This window comes from Danio rerio, chromosome 6 (assembly GCF_052040795.2).
Source record: "Danio rerio strain M-AB ecotype USA chromosome 6, GRCz13ab, whole genome shotgun sequence".
Taxonomy (NCBI): domain Eukaryota; kingdom Metazoa; phylum Chordata; class Actinopteri; order Cypriniformes; family Danionidae; genus Danio; species Danio rerio.
This window is the reverse complement of record NC_141026.1, coordinates 32,401,281-32,427,916: the sequence shown is the minus strand read 5'-3', so window position 1 is coordinate 32,427,916 and position 26,636 is coordinate 32,401,281. Positions and strand designations below refer to the sequence as shown.

The 26,636-nt window shown below is 37.8% G+C and overlaps 1 protein-coding gene across 50 annotated transcripts in view; it reads left to right on the top strand.

Annotated features, from left to right (window-relative positions):
* lrrc7 (leucine rich repeat containing 7) overlaps positions 1 to 26,636 on the top strand; it is a 231,768-nt gene that overhangs the window by 173,306 nt on the left and 31,826 nt on the right. For 14 of the 50 annotated variants that reach the window (XM_087257434.1, XM_087257435.1, XM_087257411.1 and 11 more), the window contains 11 exons: positions 4,446 to 4,590; positions 4,680 to 4,752; positions 7,681 to 7,698; positions 10,745 to 10,874; positions 12,854 to 12,969; positions 14,803 to 14,872; positions 17,309 to 17,408; positions 17,512 to 17,636; positions 21,042 to 21,230; positions 21,504 to 21,620; positions 26,090 to 26,176. In XM_087257434.1, the coding sequence (XP_087113560.1) occupies positions 4,446 to 4,590; positions 4,680 to 4,752; positions 7,681 to 7,698; positions 10,745 to 10,874; positions 12,854 to 12,969; positions 14,803 to 14,872; positions 17,309 to 17,408; positions 17,512 to 17,636; positions 21,042 to 21,230; positions 21,504 to 21,620; positions 26,090 to 26,176 (1,170 nt within the window). The remainder of the gene's footprint in view (positions 1 to 4,445; positions 4,591 to 4,679; positions 4,753 to 7,680; positions 7,699 to 10,744; positions 10,875 to 12,853; positions 12,970 to 14,802; positions 14,873 to 17,308; positions 17,409 to 17,511; positions 17,637 to 21,041; positions 21,231 to 21,503; positions 21,621 to 26,089; positions 26,177 to 26,636) is intronic. The other 36 variants (XM_087257436.1, XM_087257437.1, XM_087257414.1 and 33 more) reach the window with 5 other exon arrangements.

Here is a 26,636-nt window from a genome sequence, read left to right as displayed (position 1 = left end):
CCAGAGGAGCAGACGGCGGGCGAACTGAGACATGCGGCGACAGCGCATAACCCCCATACGGTTGATATACACCGCCGCCGCCGTACTGTGCGTCCTGACCAGCACGTGTTGCCGCTCCAGCACCGGAAAAAAACGGTGGAGAGCGAGGAACTGCAACTGGGTACCTTTCCACAGGTCCGCAGCCGCATGCCCGCAACGCACAGCCCCCCAGCCCGCGTTGGAAGCGTCTGTTGAAACGACAACAAGACTGGACGCCTGTCCTAGAGACACTCAGGCCTGTAGGAACGAGGGGTCGCTTCAAGGGCTGAGGGCGTGGCGACACAGCGCAGTAACAGAAACTCGGTGTGCGCGCGCGTGCCATGCGCGTCTGGGGACTCGATCGTGAAGCCAGTGCTGAAGTGGTCTCATATAGAGTAATCCGAGCGTCATAAAGCGGCAGGAGCCTCTGAAATAGTTTCAGTGGGACCACTATTTTACTGTCGAGCTCTCTCAGACAGTACAGCATCAGCTGAGTGCGCTCTCCGGAGAGGCGCGCTGCCATGGTGACCGAGTCCAGCTCCAGCCCGAGAGAAGAGATCCTCTGCACGGGGGCGAGTTTGCTCTTTTCTCGGTTGACCTGAAACCCCAACAGGTGGAAGTGCCGGAGCACTTTGTCTCTGTGCATAATCAATTGTTCCGAGAGAGGGCAAAAATCAGCCAGTCGTCAAGAAAATTGAGTATGCGGATGCCCGCGAGCCGAAGGGGCGCTAGAGAGACAGAGAGAGCCCGAAGGGGAGGGCTTTGTATTGCCAAGCTCGACCTTCAAACGTAAACCGCAGAAACTGACGGTGGCGAGGAAGAGTGGAGACATGGAAATACGCGTCCATCAGGTCTAATGCTGCAGACCAACCCAGAGAACGAACGCACCGGAGGATGCGCTTCTACGTGAGCATTCTGAACGGCAGCTTGTGCAGACAGCGGTTCAAAACGCGCAGATCTAGGATTGGCCGTGACCCACCGCTCTTTTTGGGCATGATGAAGTGTGGGCTGTAAAACCCGCTCTCCATCTCGGCTGAAGGGAGCGGCTCGATTGCATCCTTCGCCAGGAGGACAGCAATCTCCTCTCGCAAGACAGGGGCGGACAGGGGGCTGACCCTGGTGAATACACACCCGTGACTTGGGGGGCCGTTTCGCAAACTGAATCGCATAGCCGAGTCTGATTGTGCGTATGAGCCACCGCGAAGAGCTGGCCCGCGCTAACCAGGCAGGCAGAGCTCTCGCTAATGGACTCATCGCTACAATCGCTGACGTACCAGCAGGAGGGCAGCGCGGAGTGGGTGTGCTGATCCGGGAAGCGCGCGGGTCCCACGGAAAAGCTGGAGGTGAGAGATTTGCTTTCAGTCCGCACCCGAGCTCCAGAGGGGAGGTGAGAGGGGTGGGAGAAAGGAGACCGTCCTCCCAGTGCTCGTGAGCCACTGGCGAAACGCACCGAATCTGCAAGCTAGAAAGCATAGCTTCCCAGACTGGCAGATTTCGGGCTGTCACATCCGGGGAAGTGGGAAGAGTGCTCTTTCATGATGTTTTCATGGCAGTAAAAAGTGCCGTTGGAAATGGGGCCCCGCCCTCCAGCGGGGAAAGAGCAAGTTCCCTCTTCTCCAGATGGCCTGTCCCAGGGACGCTTTGCAGGCCGTTGCCGGACTTAGCGGCGTTCTGGGCAGGGGGGCTGCCCAGGCATGAATGGCACGGCGGGCGGAGCAGGCTACGGACCGCCGATAAGACATCACCCATCAACTGCTCTCTCACCGCCTCGAATTCCTGGGTGAATTCACAGACGGTGTCGCCGAACATGGCTTGGGATATGGGGAAGTCAAGAAAGCGGACTTTGTCGACTTCGCGCATATCAGCCAGGGGTGCCGCTCCTGGATCACTAATGTGGACATCGTCCTCCCCAACGCACAGGCAGCTGACTCAGTAGTCCAAAGAGCTAAGTCGGCGGCGGTGCGAAACTCGTTAGCCGGGGTTGGACCCACCCTCGTGCAGCTCGGCCAGCGCCTGCGCTTGGTAGCACTGGTAGGTGGCTATCACATGCTAGGCAGAAGCAGCCTGGCCCACAGCTTTGTAAGCTCTAGCTTCGAGGGAGGCAGATAACTTACAGGCTTTGGATGGAAGACGAGGCGGACCCCGCCAAGAAGAGGTGCCGCGCGGATTAACCGCCATCGCGCACTCAACCTGAGGAATCGCCACATACCCCCTGGCCGTTCCACCGTCAAGAGTGGTGAGGGTGGAGGGACACGCAGCACGAGCAGAGAAAAGTGCTCTTCAAGACCGCGTGAGCCTACTGTGCACCTCTGGGAAGAAGGGGACACCCCTCTAGTCAGTCCGGCCGCGGAGCTGGGGGATAAACCATCTCCAACCCACGGCCAAAGCAGCCCGGGAAAGCACGGCTAACATGTCCGTTTCAGGATCCGTTTGACAGCGCTCACCTGCCCGGAGTGGGCGAGCGGGTCTGGATCATCATCGGTCAATGAAAGCCCACCCTCCGATGCCGCGGTGGACGTCTGGTCTCCGGTGTCATCGAGCGTGAGGGCTACCATCTGTTAGACGGATTGCTTCCCCCGCCCGAAGCTTGGATGGAGCACTTAGAAGAGCGGGAGGTCCGTGGGCGACGGATTATCTCTCGCTGAAACCCTCAGATCTGCCCGAGTGCCCGCTGCAGACCAGGGGACAACTGGGGTGGTTTGCCCTTTTGCAAAGGATGGCCGCGATCTTCACTGCGCAACAGTCATGGCATAGCAATGCTGACATGAACTGCCCGCGAGCAGCGCATTAACATGCTGAACCCCCCAGGCATGCAACGCAGTGACCGTGCCTATCATTCGAGGACAGGAAACCACCGCATCCAGAAACGCACAGTCGGAGCGCCGTCCTGAAAAGGATGTGCTGCACGACTGTGTTGCTCTTTCTGTGAAGTTTGCAACTTTATACGCACCGCTCTGGAGGACCGGACCCAAAGAACGCCAGTAAAGGGAGAAATCCTAGCTTGACCGTCTGCCGCTGCGTGTACACACTCTGGACCGGGAGAATGCTCTCGTTCGCTCGGAATCGCTGGATCACAGCAGGAGGAACCCTCATTGACTCGATCAGGAATTTTCTGAAGCGAAAAGGATGGCGTTTGCTCGCTCCAGGTGTGCTTATATGCTGGGATAATTGGCAATGAAGCACACCTGCGCAAGCTTACGCTGTCAATTCATTGCATTCATTGGCCCGTTAAATACTCTTTCAGACAAGCGGCTTCTGAACCGAATCCTCCCATTTCGTGGATTTTCACAAAGATCAAATCCACTTAATAGCACTGAAGTTCCCCAACCGAAGGGGAACTAACGCGCTCTGCACTGGACTTTTAGCTTTTACTTTTTTTGGACCAGCTTTTACTTGGTCAATAGTGCAGTCTATTTCAGTTTCTCAAAATAGCATCGCACCAACAATGGGCTTTAACACACCTCCTTTCTAGACCAGAACATTCATAAGTCCACAAAGTAGCGTAAATGGATTTATTATTTAAACAACATGGTGTAAAACGTGGAAATTTATATTGCACAATAAATAACGCAAAACATTTCTTGCTTCTCATTGCACCGGGTATATGATAGAGTCCTTAAAGTATGTGCATATTGTGGTCACAATACACATGTGGTATGTTGCACATGTTTTTTTCCAAGCACACATAAAGTACAGTGCAGTAAGTTGGTAACATCTCAACTTTTCAGAATGCCATCAGCGCACCATATATCATATGATAAAAACAACTAATCAGCTTCACATATTGTATGGATTATACACAATTCAGTAATTACCTCAGACAAATGCAGAGCACCTAAACTCTGCAGCGCTTCTCATTTTTTTCCATAAATAAAACATGTACTACAGTATATCAGAGCTGCAGCAAGGATTTGTCAGTCAGCGGTGGTTCATCAGAGAGCACATCTGAAGTGTAGAAGTGTTTTTCATCCAAAAACGTCAATTAAAAACAAAAGTGCACTAGTGTAAAGGCACCTAAGGGTGCTCAGCACAGTCATAGTAACCAATGCTTACAGTCAGGTAAATAAAAGTTTAACACCAGAAGCAATGGATTGCTTTTTGTGCAAGGTTATGAAACTGCTCTGGATCAGGGTCACTTTTTCACATCTAATCTCAAAAAGTTGTGCTAAACTTTGTAAAGTGTAAAGTGGTGCAGTGTTTTGGCGAATCAGTTTGCATTGGTACATGACAAAGAAATGACTTTATCATGAGTTTTCCAATGTACAGATGCTGTGTTTTGCATCTTGATTACACCCAGGTTTGGGAAAGTACAGACAAGGGTTTAGAAAGACCCACATATATCTATTTCAAGTATGAAAAACCCTGTAGATACCGGACTATAATATATGTATAAATAATAACATTTTATTCTTTCATATATTTTATAGTCTATTGGGAAACTGAGGCAGCTGCGGTATCTAGACTTGGCGAAGAACAGGATTGAGAGTCTAGATGCAGATATCTCTGGCTGCGAGTCCTTAGAGGACCTTCTCCTCTCCGCCAACATGCTGCAACAGTTACCTGATTCAATAGGTGACCCTGTGCTGCTTATTATTTACAGAACATTTATCTTTTTTTTAGCTTCAGTATACAATATAAGTTTTGCATGATATGTTTAACAGGAAAGTTGAAAAAGTTGACAACATTAAAAGTTGATGACAACCAGCTCACCTCACTGCCTAACACCATTGGAAGGTTAGTAACTCACTTACACTTCATCCAGCTGTGTAAAGGAAAAATGACAAAGGCAGAAAATATGACTTTTTAATTAATTTATTTGTGTGTGTGTGTGTGTGTGTGTGTGTGTGATCTATAGCCATATATATGTACAGTAATAGTTCTTTGATGCTTAGGCTGGTCAGTACTTCCTTTAAAAAGGATTGTTCACCCCCAAAATTAAAAACATTTTATTTATTACTCTCACTCCCCTTGTTGGTAACCTGTTTGTGTTTCTTTTATCTGTCACAAAAAAAAGATTATTTGGAAGAATATTGGGTAAAAGTTTTTTTCCTGCTACTGATGTCAATAGCTGCTGGTTTACAACATTCTTCTGTAAATCTCAACACAATAAAGATATAAATAAATGCTTAGAACTACTTGAGTGATTAAATGATGAGGAAATTTTCCTATTTAGGTTAAATATCTTAAATTACCTGAACCATTTGTAATTATATATATATATATATATATATATATATATATATATATATATATATATATATATATATATATATATATATATATATATATATATATATATATATATTATGATGATGACATTCAGTGACATTGAATAGTAGCTTATACAGTAGTTTCTGTATTAGGTTTCACACTAAATTGCCATCTGAGGTTCAGTATAACAATTCTGCTGCTCCACTGCTGTCATTCTGGCAGTTTTTTTTTTCTCATCTCAGCATGAAGGAATGCTGACTGTCAACTTCAGTGTGACTTTTAGAAATGTTAACAATATCTATCCATCTTTATTATCTACATTCCGCCACAGCGGAATGAACCGCTAAATTATCTAGCACATGTTTTACGCAGTGGATGGCCTTCCAGTTGCAACCCAACACTGGGAAACACCCATGACACCATATCCATACACCAGATATGAAAAAAATTCAAATCTAGTGCAAAAATGAACAATTTTTAAAATAAAACTCTAGAATTGCATCTCAGATCTACTTAGTGAAGTTTATTTATAAACTATTTTCGAAAGGATCACATGCTTATGATTGACCATGGCTGGACCCTCAAATACATGATTCTCCAATCCAAAATAACCACAGTCCTCATACTACAATTATTTTCGTCTTGAAGAATCCCTACTTCCTCCCCTATTCCTCCCCTTTTTGCCTAGATTGGGCAGCACGGTGGCCCAGTGGTTAGCACTGTTACTTCACAACAAGAACGTCACTGGTTCTGGGTCTTGCTGGGCCAGTTGGTGTTTCTGTGTGGAGTTTGCATGTTCTCCCCGTGTTCGCTTGGGGTTCCTCCCACCATCCAAAGACATGCGTGATAAGTAAAGTGACTAAACCAAATTGGCACCATAGTCAAGTTCCTAGCCAACATTATTTTTCCTCATAAAGCAATTCTTCATTATCCACAACAAGTGGGGTGTTCTTGAGTCCTATCTGAGCTCAATCTCCCCTCTCGCCCTACAAACGGAAAGGGCACCCAGGGCTTAAGGATCTTTTGAGCTCAGGGATCTCTCCTAGGACAGCATGCCAAACTTGGCGGTTCATTCTTCTGTGGTGATCCCAGATTATTAAAAGGACTAATACGAAAATAAAATAAATGAATGAGTAATTAAAAACTAATGAAAAAAAAAAATATATATATAAATAATAATATATATATAAAATTATAAAAACAATACATTTTACCTTTTATTTAATATTTATCTCTAATAAAAGACAGAAAATATTACTAATAATAAAACTTTTTGATAATATTCAATAATATGACGGACATTTATTTAACCCTTTGATGCACTACATGGGACTACAGTGACCCTAAGTTTATTTTTTCTATATCTATTTTATAATTTGTGCATCAAAGGGTTAAAACCCTAATAAATATAAATGTACATACATTTACACAAGTAAATCTGTAGAAAATCTGTGGTAATCTGCGAATTTCTACACATGCAAATTCTGTGTGGGCTTACTTGCAATCAATCATCAGCTACAGTAAGTGTGAACTCTTGAACTGTATTTTTACAATAATGTTTTGCTTAAATATAAAAAATTAGTTGAGCTGGACAGTTTATATCTAATTTTATTTCATCTATACTTTTTTTTAAAGTATGATATACTGTAGGATGAAAAATTTTGAAAGTTTTAATAATGAAATGTCAAAAAAAATAATATCACACAACTGTGCAGCGCAGTGGGGAGTAAAGACTTGAGATTGGGATTGAGAAATGCTGCTTTAGACAAAGAAAATGTATTTCGCTAATAAAGTAATAAAAAATGCATTAATAATTATTTTAAATAATTTCAATAGCAATAATATTTCACAATATTGCTGTATATTTATCAAATACAGTACTTGCTGCATCTGAACATAAGTGACTCTCAGAAACAACATTAAGAGCTTTTTAAATATGATTGTAGTCATGTAAAAATGTATTTTAATAGGAATGGTGGCTGCAAACTTTTTATTGTTTAATAATATGTTTCCAAAAAGTTGATATTTTTGTTGTTTGTTTAAGAAGAAAAAAAAGTTTTGCTGTTTTGTACTTATCTAATTACATCACAGCATATCTTATACTTATGTAGCTGAGAGGACAATGTAATTTATGTGAAAAACTTTCCGAAATGTAATTTTATAAATGATCTTTTAAACAAGGAAAACAGCCATTTTGTATACTTGACATAAGATTTGCAGTGCAAAACGAAATGGGAAATTCCAGAACGTTTTGTATAGAGCGTACTTTCCAGCATCTGTTAATTTGTTAAAAGGTCATATTTTCTGCGGTCTGCCTTTTTCATTTATCATAGCTGTCACCACTGCCTCATTCCTATGATACTGTACTCCATGCATCTCTCTTCTTGGTTTGTCATTGCTCGGTTCTGTGTGTTGTGTTAATCAAACATGCATCTTAAATGGGCACCTCAGTGCACATGGCAAATTCGGGTAAGTAGACCAGCGAGTGTTTGTATTCCCCACACGTCTGCCACAGCATGTTTATTTAGGCAAGGGCATACCTTTGCATCCATATCTCGCTTAAAGAGACACATTGAAAGCCCTGCATATGGAAGGCCAGATGGACCCGTCTGCTAGTACAAATGTTGTACTAATGACCCTACTTAGCTTAACAAATATGCATTGACCTCTTTCAAATTCATTCAATTATAATGAGACATAAAGGGGGAAAAGTAACTAAGGGAAACATATAAGAGGTTTTTGAGGGGTGGGGAATGGCCTAAATGGCTAGTGTGAGGGCTAAATGTATTCATTTGACTCAATAAACACTGTGGCATTAAGTAGACCATTGTAAATGCTGTACACTAACAATAGGTTTAAGAGCCCAGTCATTTTTAAAGATAAGTGTGTAATAAAGTTGTATTGAAGTAGATTACATTTAGTAAAATAATCATTATTCCCTGTTTTCTGCTAATGATATCTTTGTTACAAGGATAGTTCCACATACCTCATCATTCCCAATAAACACTACTCATTTATTTCTTGTTTTTCAAGGAATATAAGTTATTGGCACTGATATATTTAGATTTTTTGGTGATCTGCATAGTAAAGGAATAGTTCATTTATGACCATTTAGTCTTCCTCAACTCCTTTAAACCTATTTTCTGTTCTTTAGTGAAACACAAAAAGGAGAAATGTTAAAGTACTGGCCACTCTCTTCCAACACAAATAAATGGGAATTTAGGATAGCAAAGTAACATCATAAGCAACCTAAACTAGCATTCTGGAACCAAAAAATCCAAGAATGTGTTTACATGACAGAAAACTTTTGCACTTTTGACATTTCAAATTGTGCACATTTTGGAAACAAATATTATTTCCTTTTTTAACTACATAAAGATGATTTTGTAAAAATAATGAGGTCTTGGGTTTGCTTATTACACTAAAAAATGGAGGGTTCCACATCATTCATTCATGTTGACCCTACACAAATGGATTAAGTTAACTTAACACTTTTAACAAATTTATATGGATTGAACATAAATCAATGAAATCTCAAGAATTGTGTTGTTTCAGCTTATTTTAATTAAGCAGTTTAAACAAGCAAAACAATATATATATATTTTTTTTGAGTGTAAGTTGAGCTTAGGCTTGCACAAAACCAAACAAAACTGATAGCTAGAACTTAAATAAATATAGACTGTAAAACCCAAAAAAATGAAAGTAACTCAAACCATTTGAGGAAACCGATTGCAACAAACTATTTAAGTTGAAAAACTAATCCTAATGAGTACTGTGAACTTAATCCATTTGCGTAAACAAAGCAATTTGAGCACAGTAAAACCCAATAAATGAAGTGAACTTAAAGCAATAGAGTACTGTAAAACCCAATCATTTAAAGCAACTCAAACTGGTTGAGGAAACCAATTGCTACAAACCATTTGAGTTAAAAATATAACTGACTGTTGACTTGAATTGTTGAACTGACTGTCGGGTTTTATGTTGTAGACTGCAATTTTTTGTTTTTTACTTTTTTACAAATAAACTCAGATAATAGCTTAACAGCTATTCAAAGTTAACAGATAGTTAACAGATAATATTTAAATGCCAGTAAATTTGAACTTTTTATGTGCGCACACCCAAAAAATTTTTCTCTGAGGCAAGCATATTTATTCCAGTTTTTTTTGTTTTTGAAATGCTCCGTCAGTTAGAGAAGTGCTCAGTTTAACATTTTTAGAAGAGTGCTGGTATTTACAGCTGTACAATTTTTTTCAGTGGACCTGTTACCCTTAATAATAGTTACTGATTACCTTTCCCTTGAAATGTTATTGATGTTGATAGTGCTATATATATATATGGTGGCCAAGAGAGCTTAACATGCTGCAATTTAAGAAAACACGTGCAATTATAAAAACAGCATCAAATTGAGAAAAGATCTTCATCAGTTTGATAGAACACTTGTTGCAATGCAAACAAATAAAAAAAAAAAACACGCTGCATTTTCTCACAATGCAAACAAATGAATAAAACGTGCTGCATTTTCTAACAATGTAGACATTTTCCGAAATGCATTGCATTTTTTCAGAGCACAACGGAAATGTTTCAAGGACACACTAAAACTTGACGTATTTAGGTTATGGTAATTTAGCCTAATAAATATTAAAGACACAGAAATTGTGTTATTAAAATAAACAAAGAACTCGTCTTTCAAAGGTCAACTTCACTGAATAATAGTCACGTCCCATGTTTGGTGATAGAAACATTTCCGTTTTGTGTTGTGAGAAAATGCAGCAAGTTTTTTCGTAAATAGTTGGTGTTGTGAGAAAATGCAGCGCGTTACATTAATTGCAATGCGTTTTGACGATTTGCAGCACTTTTATCATATAAAAAAACAATTGTTCTATAAAAAGAAAATCATGCTGTAAAAGGGTTTGGAATGACATGAGGATGAAAAATGTTTGAAAATAAGGAACTATTCCTTTAGGAGTTGAATTAAGACTTAAACTAATTTTACTCACCTTCAGCTTGTTAGTATTTTTTTCTTTTGCACTATAAAAATTGCTGGGGTTTTTTTACTCCAGATTTTGTCCAGAAATAAAGACAAACTAAATCACTGGGAAAACATTTAAATTGAGATTAATTTTAGAAAAAGTTTTTTGAATTGGTTGTCCAAATTCAGTTTAAATTTGGGTTAAAAACAGCATGTTAAACTCAAACAAAGATAGTTTGAAACATGTTCGTTACCATGCAGTCGGTGGACAATTTTATGTTCAGCAGAAGAGAGAAACTCATAAAGGTTTGGCTGAAGTAGATGAGTAAATGCTGCTACAAATTTCATTTTGAGTGAACTATCCTTGTAAAACTCTAACCTACTACTCAACCCACAGTAAACTTTACTGATAAAAGAGTTACCTTGTATCCTCTAAATGATGTATCTCCATTTATTTTCTCATCTCATGAGTGGGTGTTTTCAATAATGATTAAATGACCTTGCATAACTGCGCACTCTTCACCAGCTTTCTTTTACATCTGCCAGTTTATCACTTTTAGAGGAGTTTGACTGTAGCTGCAATGAACTGGAATCTCTGCCTCCCACCATTGGCTACTTGCACAGTCTTCGGACATTTGCAGCCGATGAGAACTTCTTGTCTGATCTGCCCAGAGAGGTGAGTATTAGAGTTTTCCACTAAAACAAATGAATAAATAAACGAAAACAGCTAAATTGGTTAGATTTGATCAGGGGTGGCAAAACTTTTACTTATGAAGAGCTAAAAACCAAACTTTATAGAAGGCTGTGGGCCAAAGTTAAATATACCAAACTGCACTGTAAAAATGCAGGGTTTCACAGAATTCATTCAGGTTGTCCCATCACAAATTAAGTTAACACATTTAAGTGGATTGACCATACAACAATTAAGTTCTCCCAAAAAAAATCTCAAGAATTGTTGTTTAAGCTCATTTACATGAGTAGGTTGAACAAGCAGCCAAATAATTTTTTTAAGTTGCAATTGGCAATCTCTTAATTTATTTCATATTATTAAAAAATGAATAGATTTAATCAATTTAAATAATACAATCTAATTTATTTTTTTTTATTTTATGATGATTTCTACAATAAAAACATAATTCATTTTTTTATCACGATGGAGATCAATGCCGAATACACTAGTAATGCTGCACCTGCCTGTTTTTTATGTCTTCTGCATTGTCTTTTATCCATTAGTAACAGTGTATTTTTAAAATCTCATTCATTTACAGCATTTAATTAAAAAATTTAATATCAATTTGCCTTTAAGCAGCTCAACAATAAAAAAAATAAACATACCTCTCTTCTAAGATGGGATGGCAGGCTAAATTAAAGTTTAACAAGGGCCAACTGGTACTTAGTTTGGCTAGTTCTACAACAATAACAAGCTTAGATAGATCAACACTGCTCAACTAAAACAAGTCAAACTGGAACTTTTGAAATATTTATTTACTTTTCATCAACAAACCACTTTTTACTTTTTAACTCTTCAGAAATTTGCGGTCATTTACAACATTGTAATACCTTACATCACAGGTCTCAAACTCGATTCCTGAAGGGCCGCAGCTTTGCACAGTTGTGCTCTAACCCTAATCAAAAACAGCTGATCCAAATAATCAAGGTGTTCAAGACTACTATAGGCAATTAAACAGGTGTGAATTGGAGGTGGTTGGAGCTAAACTATGCAGAGCTGCGGCCCTCCAGGAATTGAGTTTGAGACCATTGCAATACATTTTAAAGCTAATGATTTACGTTTACATGTTTGTGGTTGATACCTAAAAAAATACGTTTTTAAAAGTCTCAATAAATTTATTAGGACTGTATTTATTTAATTTTATCTTATTTTAATAAAATCATACTTTTATCGTATTTCATAATCTTTGAGAAATAGTTTTTATTTAATTTTTTTAGAATAAATTTTTAGGTTTTTCACCTTTAATTTAAATAGGACAGTGAAGGTTTACAGGCAGAAAAGTATTGAAAGCAGAGGGAGGGGAAGGGTCGGCAAACGACCTCGAGCCGAGAATCAAACTCAGGTCTCCATGAGCACCAAGATGCTATATGTCGGCGCACTTAACCACTAGGCTGTTGGCACTGACTTCGAGAAATAATTTTAATATGCTAATTTTATGGCTAAATAATTGTGCTACTATATTTGTTGAAACTGAGATCTTTGTTTACCATTCTCTAATTCAGTTAATTTGTGCAATTATTTGCATTAATATGAATTGTAAATCTTTTGTAATGTCATATGACTTTGTTGTCACTTTCCATATATTTAATCTATTTTTACTGAATAAATGGATTTTTTAGTACTAACCCAAAACTTTAATTCTTGTTATTAATGCATCTCATAATCACAAAGTAAAAGTCTACAAAAACGCTACAAATGTAACATTCATTTTTGCCACTCGATGTACTTTTGGTGCTGCACGTACTGTACTGCACGTAATGCAACTACTTGGTAATGTCCTGCTGACCTCCACTGACCTAACTCGCAGTATTGACAGATTACAAGAGTCATTTTACCTGAGAGAAAGACAGAATGCTGATATCCAACAAAAAAAGCTGACAAAATTGCACTTCACCAGAGCTATCATATCCTGTCCTGTGTTGCAGATTGGAAACTGCAGGAATGTCACGGTCATGTCCTTGCGCTCCAATAAACTGGAGTTTCTGCCTGATGAAATTGGACAGATGACAAAGCTACGTGTTCTCAATCTAAGTGACAATAGGTAACACCTGATGTTCCTGTCGTTTTTTTTTTTTTGTTTTGTTCTTTCATTTTACACCCTCTGCACATATTTATCACAAAAACACATGATCTTCAACTTTGGTTTATGAATAAGACATGAGACATGTGAAAATCTGCTCAAAGCTTGTATCACTTCAGACCTCTTATATGTTTGATGAATAGTTCTGCTGTGCTTTTCCCAAACGACGATGTTACTTGCAGCTTCATAGTATAATGCATCATTATCATTAGGGAAAAAAACAATGTAGTGACAAGTGTTTCCAAAACAGTAGTTGCTCTGTCACAGATTAATCAGTTGAACCATGTTGGATAAAACATATAACTTCTGTAATGATATTCCATAAAAAAATCTGATATATGGCAGTACACCCAGCAGACACAAGACGTCAACTTGACATTGTATCCCAGCGTTTTGGGGATGTTGCATTTTGTATGGAAATGAAAATCAGGTTGATGTCAGAACCCAACATCAGATCAAAATCAATGTAAAAGCGTCCAACCTAATATTAACCAAATATCATCGTCTAATGGTGTTACAGTTTGATGTTGTGTGCATGTTACCACTATGACGTCTATCAGACGTTGGATTATGGTTGCCATATCTGACGAATACATTTCAATAATTGACATCAGTATGACGCTGATTTAAGATGTTGGCTTGATGTTGTATTTGGTCACTTTTTAACACAACCTAAAATCAACCAAATATCACGATATTAGACGTCAAAATAATGTTGTCCTTAGACATTGACTAGACATTGAATTTTGGTCAACTGACGTCACGACCTAAATCTGACCTGATTAGCACTGTTGCCTCACAGCAAGAACACCACCGGCTCTGGTCCCTGCTAGGCCAGTTGGTGTTTCTGTGTGAAACATGCATGTTCTCCCTGTGTCCGCCTGGGTTTCCCTCGGGTTCCCCGGTTTCCTCCCACCATTCAAATATATGCATTATATGTAACAGACTAAGCCTAATGGGCACTATTGTCTAGCTCCCAGCATCAGAATTTTTTCTTCTCAAAGTAGTTCACCGTAGCCACATCAGCCGGGAAGTTTTTTAGATCTACCTGAGCTCAATCTTCTCTCTCGCCCTGTGTACGGGAGGGAGCCCTGGGCTCGAGGATGGCATGCTCTCTGACAGCATGCCAAACAAGCTTGTGATGAATCATCAGCTAAAGTGTGTTCAAAACTCTTGAAAAGGAATTTACTAGACCTTTAAGCTTGAAAATATTTCATATTGTATGGGGAAGTGTTTAAATTAATAGAGCATAGGAGGGATAACTCGGAATTGAACAAAGTCAGGAACTACAGTACCTAAAGGTGTAGTTGTAATCATAACCATACAAGTTTCAGTCACTGTTTTTTCAATGTTCATTGGGATGAAGAATTCAGGAAACCCTGAATCGCTCATGTAACAGCGTCACTTGCAGTCATGACAGTTTTGTGAAACACACCCCGGACCAGTATATATAAAGCATTGAGGATAGTGTTTATTATTTTGCATAATGGCACAGTAATAGGGCATGGCATCAGAAAAGTGCCTACAGGCTAATTAGGAGAGCTCATATGAGCTGTGTGGAAAAGTTAGATGCTTGGACTGCGATTACCTGGAAGCTGAGTTATTAAACTCAATCATGACTAAATGCAGTTATAGCCATTACAGTAACTGAGTTAATGGGGTGTTTTCAGTGGGCAGAAACAGCACAGCCTCTCTTAACATTTCGTCCCACATTCTTATTTCAGCTTTTACCATCTATGTTTTGGCCCTTTGAATTGTCATGAATTAAACAATTTTTTGTGTGTTCTCTTTTAGGTTAAAGAATCTTCCCTTCACTTTCACTAAATTGAAAGATCTTGCTGCACTCTGGTTATCTGACAATCAGGTTTTTATCTGGTCTACAGCTTTAAACTGTTTTGTCTATGCAATATCTGGACCCATTTTAAACCATATTTCATATGTATTCAAATACAGATTGCAGATATGGTGACCAGATTTCTCAGAGAGGAATATAGCATATATAGCAGATTGTATATATTATTTTCTTTCTTGTTTCCTGATAACTAATGCGAATTTGAATGGCTTTTCCTTGTGTTACAAGATACAGTGCATCCGGAAAGTATTCACAAGCTTTCCACACCCGTATTTGGGAATTTTTGCCTATTCCTCTTTGCAGTACCTCTCAAGCTCTTCCAGGCGAAGAGTGGCTTCCGTCTGGCCACTCTACCATACAGGCCTGATTGGTGGATTGCTGCACAGATGGTTGTCCTTCTGTGAGGTTCTCCTCTGTCCGCAGAAGAACGAGAACACTGGAGCTCAGACATAGTGACCATCAGGTTAAAGGTCACCTCCCTGACTAAGGCCCTTCTCCCCCGATCACTCAGCTTAGATGGCCAGAGCTCCAGGAAGAGTCCTTGTGGCTCCAAAAATCTTCCACTTATGTATGATGAAGGCCTTTGTGTATGATAAAGGCCTGTGCTCATTGGAAATTTTTAAAGCAGCAGAAATATTTCTGTAACCTTCCCAAGCCTTGTGCCTCAAGACTATCCTGTCTCTGAGGTCTCCAGACAATTCCTTTGTCTTTCATACTTGGTTTGTGCTTTGACATGTAATGTAATGTAATGTGTATTTATATAGCGCATTTATTGTGTATGGCCATACACCCAAAGCGCTTCACAATCATGAGGAGGGGGGTGTCTCCACACCACCACCAGTGTGCAGCATCCACTTGGATGATGCGACGGCAGCCACAGGACAACGGCGCCAGTGCGCTCACCACACAGCAGCTATTGGTGGAGTGGAGAGACATAGATAGAGCCAATTCGGTGGAAGGGGATGATTGGGAGGCCATGATCGTAAGGGCCGATAGAGGGACTTTGGCCAGGACACATGGGTTAAACCCCTGGTCTTTCACGAGAAGTGCCATGGGATTTTTAATGACCACAGAGAGTCAGGACCTCGGTTTAACATCTCATCCGAAAGACGGCGCCCACTGACAGTGTAGTGTCCCCTTCACTTTTACTGGGGCATTAGGACTCACACAGACCACAGGTTGAGCACCCCCTGCTGGCCTCACAAACACCACTTCCAACAGCAACCTAGTGTTCCCCAGTGGTCTCCCATCCAGGTACTGACCAGGCTCAGCCGTGCTTAGCTTCAGTGAGTAACCGGTCTTTGGTTGCAGGGTGATATGGCTGTGGCCATACCCTGAGACCTTTTATAGGCAGGTGTTTATGCCTTTTCAAATCATGTCCAATAAACTGAGTTCACCACAGGTGAACCAATTAAGCTGCTGAAACATCTTAAGAATGATCAGTGGAAACAGAATGTACCTGAGCTCAATTTAGAGCTTCACAGCAAAGGCTGTGAATACTTATATACATGTGATTTTTAAGGTTTTTTATTTTTAATAAATTTGCAACAATTTCAAAAAATCTTTTTTTCACATTGTAATTATGGGGTATTGTGTGTAGAATTTTGAGGAACAAAATGAATTTAATCCATTTTCTAGGCTCTAACATAAACAAAATGCAGAAAAAGTGAAGCGCTATGAATACTTTCCGGATGCACTGTATATAGTTTAAATATTTTATTGACATTTTTATATGGATGAAAACACTATCATTTAGTGTTGATTAAGCTTTTTTTCAAATAACACATCTGAAAATGTGTGCCATTGCATTACATAACAAAATTGCAAACCAAATTTTCAAGTGTAACTTTTGTTTTTGATAACATTTTACATTAAGGTTTCATTTGTTATGTGGCTAGTTCACCTCAAAATGAAAATTGTTCACATCACATCACTCTAAACCCAGAAGACTTTTGATCAATTTCTGAAAACAAATGATGAATTTTTAAAAATGAAATATAAAAGATTTTTATTCCACTGTTGTATGTCTAATCATCAAAAACGTTGATGCTTTTTAAATATGAACTGATTGATATGAATATTGTTTGTTGATCAGAGTTTGAATATGTATAGCTATAATCAAATCTGTTTCATAATCCAATCATCTCTTTAGAACACTTGGATTAAACCGCTCAATTTCATATTTATTATTTGAGGATCTATTGGTTCACTTTCACTGAGCGGTACTCTCTCAGAAATCATTTAATAAATCTGTTTTGTTCTATTGATCTATATTCACTGAGAAATAGATAAAAATATTCATTTTCAAAATGGGGTGAACTCATTTACGCTGGGCACTGTATATGTATGAAATCTGGTTAAAAAGTTGTCAAAACACATACTGCCATTTAAATGTTTTATTTTATTTGCTAGTTTGGTTTGTTTACAACATTTATTTCTGATGTTTAGTCCAAGGCCCTTATCCCCCTTCAAACAGAGGCTCATCCTGAGACCAAACAGAGAGTCTTGACCAACTACATGTTCCCTCAGCAGCCCAGGCATGATGAGGGTGAGAATGGCTGAGCCGCTTGTCTTTTTTATCTCTCTCTTTTTTTTTTTTTCATTTTGCTGGATTTAAATGTTTGGATGAATGTGTGTTTTCCTGCTGACAGATTACCAGTCTGACACTGACAGCTTTAATCCCACTCTCTGGGAGGAGCAGAGACAACAAAGGATGACGGTGGCGTTTGAGTTCGAGGACAAGAAGGAGGAAGAGGACAACTCAGGAAAAGTGAAGGTCCCTTTTACCAATTTCACATGTGAACTAGGCATTCTCTTTGGTTGTGTTCACATCTGGTATTAGGTCAAAGATGGCATGTCTCATATTAATGCTTGCCTCAAATTAAAACCATGTATGTGCATAGAAATGTAAATAAAATGTCTACTAAAATTTTTCAAATATCTTTCTGAAAAAAAAAAGTTAAATATTCTGTTATCATTCAGTGATATCCTACTTCAGGGCTATTCAATTAGCAGCCCGCAGCTCAAACTTTGAAACAATTTGTTCGGGCCCTCCAAATAGTGTGACCAAGACATCAAAAAATTTTTTAGTTCAGTCGAAAAACGGCCGCTATAGATCTGAAGTGACATGCATCTGTTCAATACAGCACGAGCTGCAGTTGAAGGTTGTACAGAGCATCACCTGACATTAATGGAGTGACAGGAGCAGCCAAAAACATTCGGATACTCATGGTAAAGGCTTCTCAACGCCGCATTTTTGTTGCACGGAACAAAACTGCTGCAACTAAACAAAGTTATGTCACCTGAGCACTAGTTTAAAGTTCCAAGCTTATACACCAAGGCTAATACGCACGCACACTGGATTAACTATAGGTGTGGGCTATTCACATATTGCATCTTTTCTGAGTGCAAATTCGCTATTTATGTATGTATGTTATGTATGTATAATAACAGTTCTACTGATAACAGTTATATTGATGTATGTATAATAGTTCTATATGATAACTGATAACAACAGTTCATATTAATACCTAATATAAAGCTTAATTATATATTACACATGATAACTATTAAACCATGATTATTCTTTAGACTATATAATTGTACATCCAAAATCTATAATTCATTTATTAATTTTCTTTTTGGCTTACCTTTAGTAATCCAGGGTTGCCACAGCAGAATGAACCGCCAACTTATCCAGCACATTTTACGCAGTGGATGCCCTTCCACCTGCAACCCATCTCTGGAAAACACACACTCATTCACATTCATACAATACGCCCAATTTAGCTTACCCAATTCACCTATACCGCATGTCTTTGGACTGTGGGGGGAAACTGGGAGCACCCGGAGGAAACCCACGTGAATGCAAGAACATGCTGAGGCTCGAACCAGTGACCTTCTTGCTGTGAGGCGACAGCACAACCTACTGCGCCACTGCGTCACCCCAAAATCTATAATTGTTACATTCCTAATTTGTATACGGTTCACAACAAAACATATAAATGTGTCTGAATGTAGAAGTCTACTTGAGAAATACACAGATTTTGTTGTGCTTTGAAATTTGTAAAAAAAAGAAAAAAAAAAAAAGCCTATTGTACAATGCACTGATATTATGCAGGTTCAAAGTAAAACATATTACCATTTTAATGTAGAAATATCCAAAATGGGTGTCTTAAGGAGCAAAAACACAACATATGGGCTCTCATATGCTGTTGTGTCATCACTCATATTGCAAGTTATATCTCTCCGGTCGCCCATCACAAACTAATTGAATATCCCTGCGTCATTACTTGTACTTGTTAAAATATGAAAAAAACTTAAATATGTAAAAGTATTTTAAGCTTCTCGCTGACAAATCATCGGCTTGGAATTATAAGGTTCTATCTGTGTTCTAAATGATTTTGGGATATTGAGCTTCAAAGTTTTTGCATTCTATATAACAATATGTGTTTGTTATATGAGAGAATAAATGTACTCTAAATGTAAATTATCAAAATTCCCTTACATTTGCAAATTGGGCTAAAACAACGGAAAATCGAGATAGAACCTTCTAATTCTAAGAAGTCATTTTCCATTTGGAATTATAAGGTTCAATCGGGCAGATCATTCATCGAAGCATTACTTTTCAAGAAATACAATCAGTCTGATTATTAATTTAATAAATAAAAATTGTGTTGTAACAATATGTTGATGGGTGCAGTGGGTAGCACATTCGTCTCAAAGTAAGAAGGTTGCTGGTTCAGGCCTCGGCTGGGTCAGTTGTCGTTTCTGTGTGGAGTTTGCATATTCTCCCAGTGTTCCCATGGGTTTCCTCCAGGTGCTCCGGTTTCCCCCACACGTCCAAAGACATTCTGTACAGGTGAATTGCGTGGGCTAAATTGTCCAGTGTATGTGTGTAAATGAGAGTGTATGGGTGTTTCCCAGGAAGGGCATCCGCTGCGTTGAACATATGCTGGATAAGTTGGCGGTTCGTTCCACTGTGGCGACCCCAGATTAATAAAGGGACTAAGCCCAAAAGAAAATGAATGAAGGAACAAAATGTTGATGCTTGAGAAAGTTATATTTTTGCTTTCTGTTACATTTATTTAATGTTTTGGGATGAATATTTTTTTCTCAAATTAAACATACAATGCCCCGTGCAGATGTTAATTGTATGTATTAAATATGGTAATATGTATTGAGTTGTATGCTTTATTTGAACTATTGAATTATATTTATTGAATTATACTTTTTAATATTTTCCCTTCAAGGCTTAATATCATATTTAAAGACTTTAAATAAAACAGACAATGAGCAAAGGAGTTTAATAAACACTGAAAATGTATTTTTTTTAGTATTTTAGAATTTTTCTTTTTTTAATAACTGTTTCTTTTTCAACTATTTTTTTCACAAATTTTACATTCATCTCAATGTCAAAAAGCTAATCTAAATCTAAAATCTAAATCGTCACATTTACAGACATATTGTCAGTTTCAGGTTTCTTCTCAATTTTGTGTGGTCCGGCATTGTTTAGTCGACTCTGATTTTGTGTTTCTTTCTGGTCTTTCCCAGCGAGAAGAAAGCTAATCCTGATTGGTCCCCATGCGTGCATTTAAAATACTGATTGGCTCTCAGAAGAACCTTATAGAGCTAAGCTAGAGTTCGATTTTGTAGATAAAACCTTATTTATTTATATTTTTAATAAAAAGTCTTAAAATTTAAACAACTTATAAAACAAACATCAAATCGTGTAAATAAGTTGTCATTTAATAAGAATATAATAACTCAATTTTTACAAAAAATGTCTAATAGAACCTTCTGAAGTGACGAAATGGGTAAATCCTGGTGCTTTAAAGGACAGCGGCAAAGTAAAAATTTTTAAAATGACAATGAAATTGTATTTTGGAGCAGCACCGTGATCCTTTTAATGCCATCAAATGATACATGTTTTAAATTTGACTGACAAGAATTCACCTGACATATTGAAGCTGTTCTTCACATTTTTGTTTAAATGCATAAAAAAACCACATTCACATCTTTGACCTATAAACATCCATCTCAGTATCAGATCTCAGGTCTTAATATCAGATGTAACCAGGAGCATCGCTGTGTCTGCTGAGCCGGGATTTATGAAATCTTTAAGCACCAGAAAAGGTTATTTTGCCGCCATATGGGCTAAATCCTCTTCTTGTATTTGCAGGTTGAGATTAATTTAAAGCGTTATCCCACCCCGTACCCAGAAGACCTCAAGAACATGGTAAAGTCAGTGCAGAACCTGGTGGGTAAAACCACTCACCCCCTAAACACTGAAAAATGCTCTTCTGGGACCAATATGGAGCTCCACAGCCAAGACAAGTATGAGCCCAAGTGGCCCATTGCTCCAAAGGAGGTAATGCTTCTTTATCCTGTTCTATTACAGTACCTAACTGGGCTCATATATCAATGTCTGTGCAATCAGTCAATCAATCCATCCATCCATCCATCCATCCATCCATCTATCCATCCATCCATCCATCTCTCTCTCTCTCTCTCTCTCTCTCTCTCTCTCTCTCTCTCTCTCTCTCTCTCTCTCTCTCTCTCTCTCTATATATATATATATATATATATATATATATATATATATATATATATATATATATATATAATTGTTCATTTTTTGCAGGTGACAGAGCGAGACGTCAAAGACTATTCAAACCAACCGATGTCTGATCAAGGTGTCATCCTCAACTCAGCCATTGACATCCCAAAACGCAAAGAGGATCTGACTGAAAGCTCGGAAGTATGACAAGTTTTCTTTTTTAATCCAGCGTTTTAAAAAAAAACCTTTAGCTTTATGCTAAAATATTGATGCAACGTGATATCTGGGGGTTGCAGCTTATGTTACGCTCCCTTTAACCTTTCACAGAAATTATAACAGCAAATTATCTTAAATACAAAACACATAAAGGATTTCAAAAGTCAATTATATTAAAAGAGGAGGATGAGAGTTGTAATGAAAATCCTGCAGTAGCTTTTGTGCTTTTGAAGGCATTGGTATTTGCATCTTTGGTGTCTGAGTCAGTTCGCTTGTAAGTGTAGAGAGGGCTGTGTAGCGCTCAGAGTGTTTGTTAAAGGTTAGCTGAACCTGCAGAGATAAAATACACAAAGATCAGTGCAAGTGTTTCATCTTTAACAGCCAGCAACCCTCCTCCCTAACCAGAGCTGCAGTGTTGTTTATTACATGTTGTCATTAAATTTGCTTGTGAATATTAGAGCAGTGATGGTGCAATTAGTAATGAATGTCACTGTAACCTTGTAATATGCTTCATTTTTGGCTACTCGCTTTTAAAATATCCTACTATTATTTATTTACTACAGATCTAGAGCTACTGCGTTTTTTTCTCCTGCTCAGTCTTCAGGTTTTTTTATCCAATAGCAGTGTTCAGAATACAGCTGAAAATCTTTTAGCAAACAGAAATAAAGGTCAGCGTCAAATGTCAGGAACACTCAGAGGATTCATTAAAGGTTTCAGTATGAAAATATTAATTGAATTCAAGAATGTTGAAATGATTTGATTGAACTAAACTAAATCTTAAGGAGTTAAGCCCAAAGTATACTTTGGTTTGCAGAGCACGTAATTCACCGTTTTAGTATGCACTCAGACTTTTCAACATGAAAATGTACACGCAGTTTGCACATGCAGTTTTAAATTGTGTTTGCAGTTCTAAGATTATCCACAAGGTTGTTGTTTCACAGTCGAAAAAAGAAATGGAGTAAAATAAATAACAACAGTGAGAGACTACTACATATGGCAAAAATAAATAATTAAATGATGTTGTGCCGCACATCTAGCAAACTGAAGCCAAAACATTTTCACTGCCCCCTGGTGGCAGTTAAAAAATAATAATAATCAAATGACTCTTTAAATATTTTTTTCCCAAAGAAAAGTTATTAAAGTTTGGTGTTGCATCATGATATCTGTTATTGACATCTATTCAGAGTGAAACAGTCACTACTGGCTTCTTTCAGTAGCTCCGGAAAGAGATTCATTCATATATTTATTTATTTTTTGCATTGATAAAATTAGCCGTGTTCATGTGGGTTTCCTTGGGGTGCTCCGGTTTCCCCCACAAGTCTAAAGACATGCGGTATAGGTGAATTGGGTAAGCTAAACTGTCTGTAGTGTATATGTGTGAATGGGAGCGTATAGGTTGCGGTGATGCATATGCTGTTAAAAAAATATTCTGGATAAGTTGGAGGTTCATTCCACTGTGACAACCCCAGATAAATAAAGGGACTAAGCCGAGAAGAAAATGAATGAATGAAAATTAGCTTTAAGTCACTCTACTAAAAATACTAAAGGATTTGCTGGGTCATTAAAGTTTATCATAAAATCAAATTAGTAAATGAATGTTATTGGCTGGCTACCTTGAAAAACAAGCTTATTAATTATTTTAATAATAATAATAAATAACATAAATAATTAACAATTCATTTTTATTAATTAGGAGTCTGTGGCAGGTTATTAACTAAACTGGCTGCAAATGATATCATCAGCATAATGTCGATGTTTGGGATATTTTGGCTTCACTTTTCTGCAGTGGAAGAAAGTGAAAACTAGTCATTGTTTCTTTATTTACACAGACTGTGGGCAAAAACTATTTTAACCACATTAATAAATGTATGAGTGAGACGATTAATTACACTTTAAAGTGCCCCATTATGCTATATTACCTGTTCCTCATTTTGTTTTTGGAGGTCTCCTACAATAGGTTTACATACAGTACATCCAAGGTCAAAAAGCACTTGACTTTTCACATAACATCTATTTGAAATCATCTGATTGCTCAGAGAGTCTCAAACGATTATTTAATTCATTTGAAGAGCCTGCTGTGTTCTGATTGGTCAGATGGCCTGCAGTCTATTGTGATTAGTATTATATCAGTGCATTTTATAAACAAAGCTCCATCATATCTTCCACTCAACATTTATTAACACAGCTGAACAGTAAAGACTGTTGATTTTACAATATAAATCAAGTTTGCATCTGATGATTAAACATTGAAGAACTACTGTAGTTGATCCATTCCATCCTCCATCATATGTATAACATGAAAAGTCTAGTGTTTTTTTTAGTTTTTGGCTTATTGTGAGATCATATATATATATAAATATATATATATATATATATATATATATATATATATATATATATATATATATATATATATATATATATATATATGTAATGTATATGTAAGCAAAGAGTTTGAGTATGTACTGTATGTATGGGTGAGCGAAGATTTGTGTATATGAGTAGCATCATTCTGCAATCAACATCATTGTATGTAAGTTTTTATGTGTTTATATTTAGTATATCTTGTGTTTACTAAACCTGTGTATGCAGGTGTTTTATGTATGTGTGCGTGAAATTGGATTTAAATCCTACATGCACCTTATACTTCTTAATTCTAGGGTTAGGGTTAATTTTAGGGTTAATTTTTTTAATTCATAAAAAAAGAGCTGGTTAGCGCAAGTAGGTTTTTGATTTTGCTGCTTTAGTTATTTCAAGAGTAGCTACAGTGTTTGATTATGGATCAAAGTAGAAACAGTTTTGAAGCAGCCAATAAAAAAAACTGGTGTTATGTTCCACATATTCCACAGAAACGCGTTACTGTATTCTAATTACATTTTTGAGGAACACAGTAATGGAAGGAATTACATTTTATATTTTTGTAATTTGATTACAGTTACTAAAGACAGTGTCATTTCGTTACGTTACAAATATAGTTTTTGGAAAAAAAATGCTTCTTTAAAATCATGGTTTTAGCTGCAACGTCAATTTATAAGCATGCACTTTTAAATTGCTGGAGAGTGCCAGCTGAAATGGTTGCTGTTTAGAGTGGCTGCTTCTTTTGGTGGAAATACAGACATTACTTTGATTTCATTGAGCATAAAATCAAAAATATTGCTGTGAAATGAATGACTTACCACTGCTTATAACTCAACCAGCAACTTGTTCAGCACTCGAACAGAAAACATTCTATGACAATACTCGTCACCAAGGAGGACACTGGCACTCAAAAACACTGTGGTCCAACTCACTGCACTAAATTGAATTTTTTTGCAGGATCGAGAGTGAAGGTATCTTCTGAATGTGAAGAGAAGTGTAGCTGCTTATAGGGCCAATCACTTATCGTGTCTTTTGCGTGCGTGCACATATTGGTAGTGCATATTGCGCATACTTGCATTTCACAGGCGCACCCAGATGAAAACCATGTCACGCGACAAAAACTGACCGATCAGCTTCATACCTTGTAAAGCAATTTTGCATATGGATGTCAATGGTTACAGGTATCCGGTTTTCTTCATGCCTTCTTTTGTGTGTAAAAAAAAAAAAAAAGACAAACACGTTTGGGAAAAAGTGAATGATGAGAGAATTTTAGGTGTTGGGCGAACTTTTTATGTCTAATGAATATGCCAAGCTACTGTGATTAACCCATGCTAATGTTTCTCAATGAATATTAAATGAATGAAAGAGCTGCCGTTTATTTTGTATTTTAAAGGTATATTTCATATGTTTTAAAAATAACTTCAAAGTAAACTAATTAGTAATCTGCTTACTTCTTACATGAAGTAATTAGTATTGTAATAAAATGACAGTTTTCCAGTAGTAATCAGTAGTTTATAATGTATTACTTTTTTAAAGTAATTTTGCTGAGCAATAACGATATTACTGCATGAAAGATTTATTCCAAAAAGCTAATGGGGCACCTTAAATGAGTATAAAGACAATTTCATAACTTTTAATGACAAAAAGAAAAGACATTGGAGAAGATTAAAACTTTTTAGTGCATAGTGTGTGTAAGGCTGTGTGCGTTTACTCTAACAAACGCGTAAACAACCAAATTATACTTTGGGCATACACAGACACAGCTACATTCATAACCCATTCATTTAAACCAGGCTTTTCTATGCTTGCAGTAGCTGTTTGTTTAGATTAGCATACAAGCGCATGATGTATTGTGTCCATTGCAGCTTGGCCTCACACTGCTTCCCCCCATGGTCTCAGAGACCCCCCGGCCAAACTGTGGAGCTACAAACATTAATATTAATATTGTTATCAGGGTTATCGGGACCTTGGGAGTATCAGTGCCATAAAACTCATGTTTCTTACACATTCTTTTCTTTCTAGACCATAAGAATCCATTTTTGTTTGTTTGTTTGTTTGTTTGTTTGTATATATGTATGTATGTTTGTTTTGCTTAGATTTCTTTACATCGCGTCGTTCCCAAGCCTCAACAGCCAGAGAATACGAGCCTGGCCGTTTCTTCCTCTTCCTGTTTCTGCCTCATAGTAAGTGGCTGAAAGACCAGACAGCAGAAAATCAGCTAAACGTATGGGGTGGCTCATTTCAACTGCCGTCAAAGCAAATTAAATTAATTTTCACACTCCCATTGCGGGTGAAGCATTTATTTGATACATCCTTGGGTTTGTTTCCCATAATGCGGTTTTAAAAACATGAAGAAATTTGGATAACATTGTCAACATGACACTTTTTTTTTTTAAATAGGCTAATTTTACAACTTCCCTAGGGTTAAACAGGTGTGTTTTACCATTTAACAACAGAGTCAAGCTTTAAATAGGATTTTTTTTCTAAATTTCATGTTAATTTTAAGTGAGATGCTAATAGTCAAATCCGATTCAATGATCTATGCTAAGCTATGCTAAGCTGTTCCTGCCACGCTCGGAGATCAGCTAAATGGAGTAACAAATGGTAAAATTAAACTGGTTACCTCTGGGAGAGTTAAACATG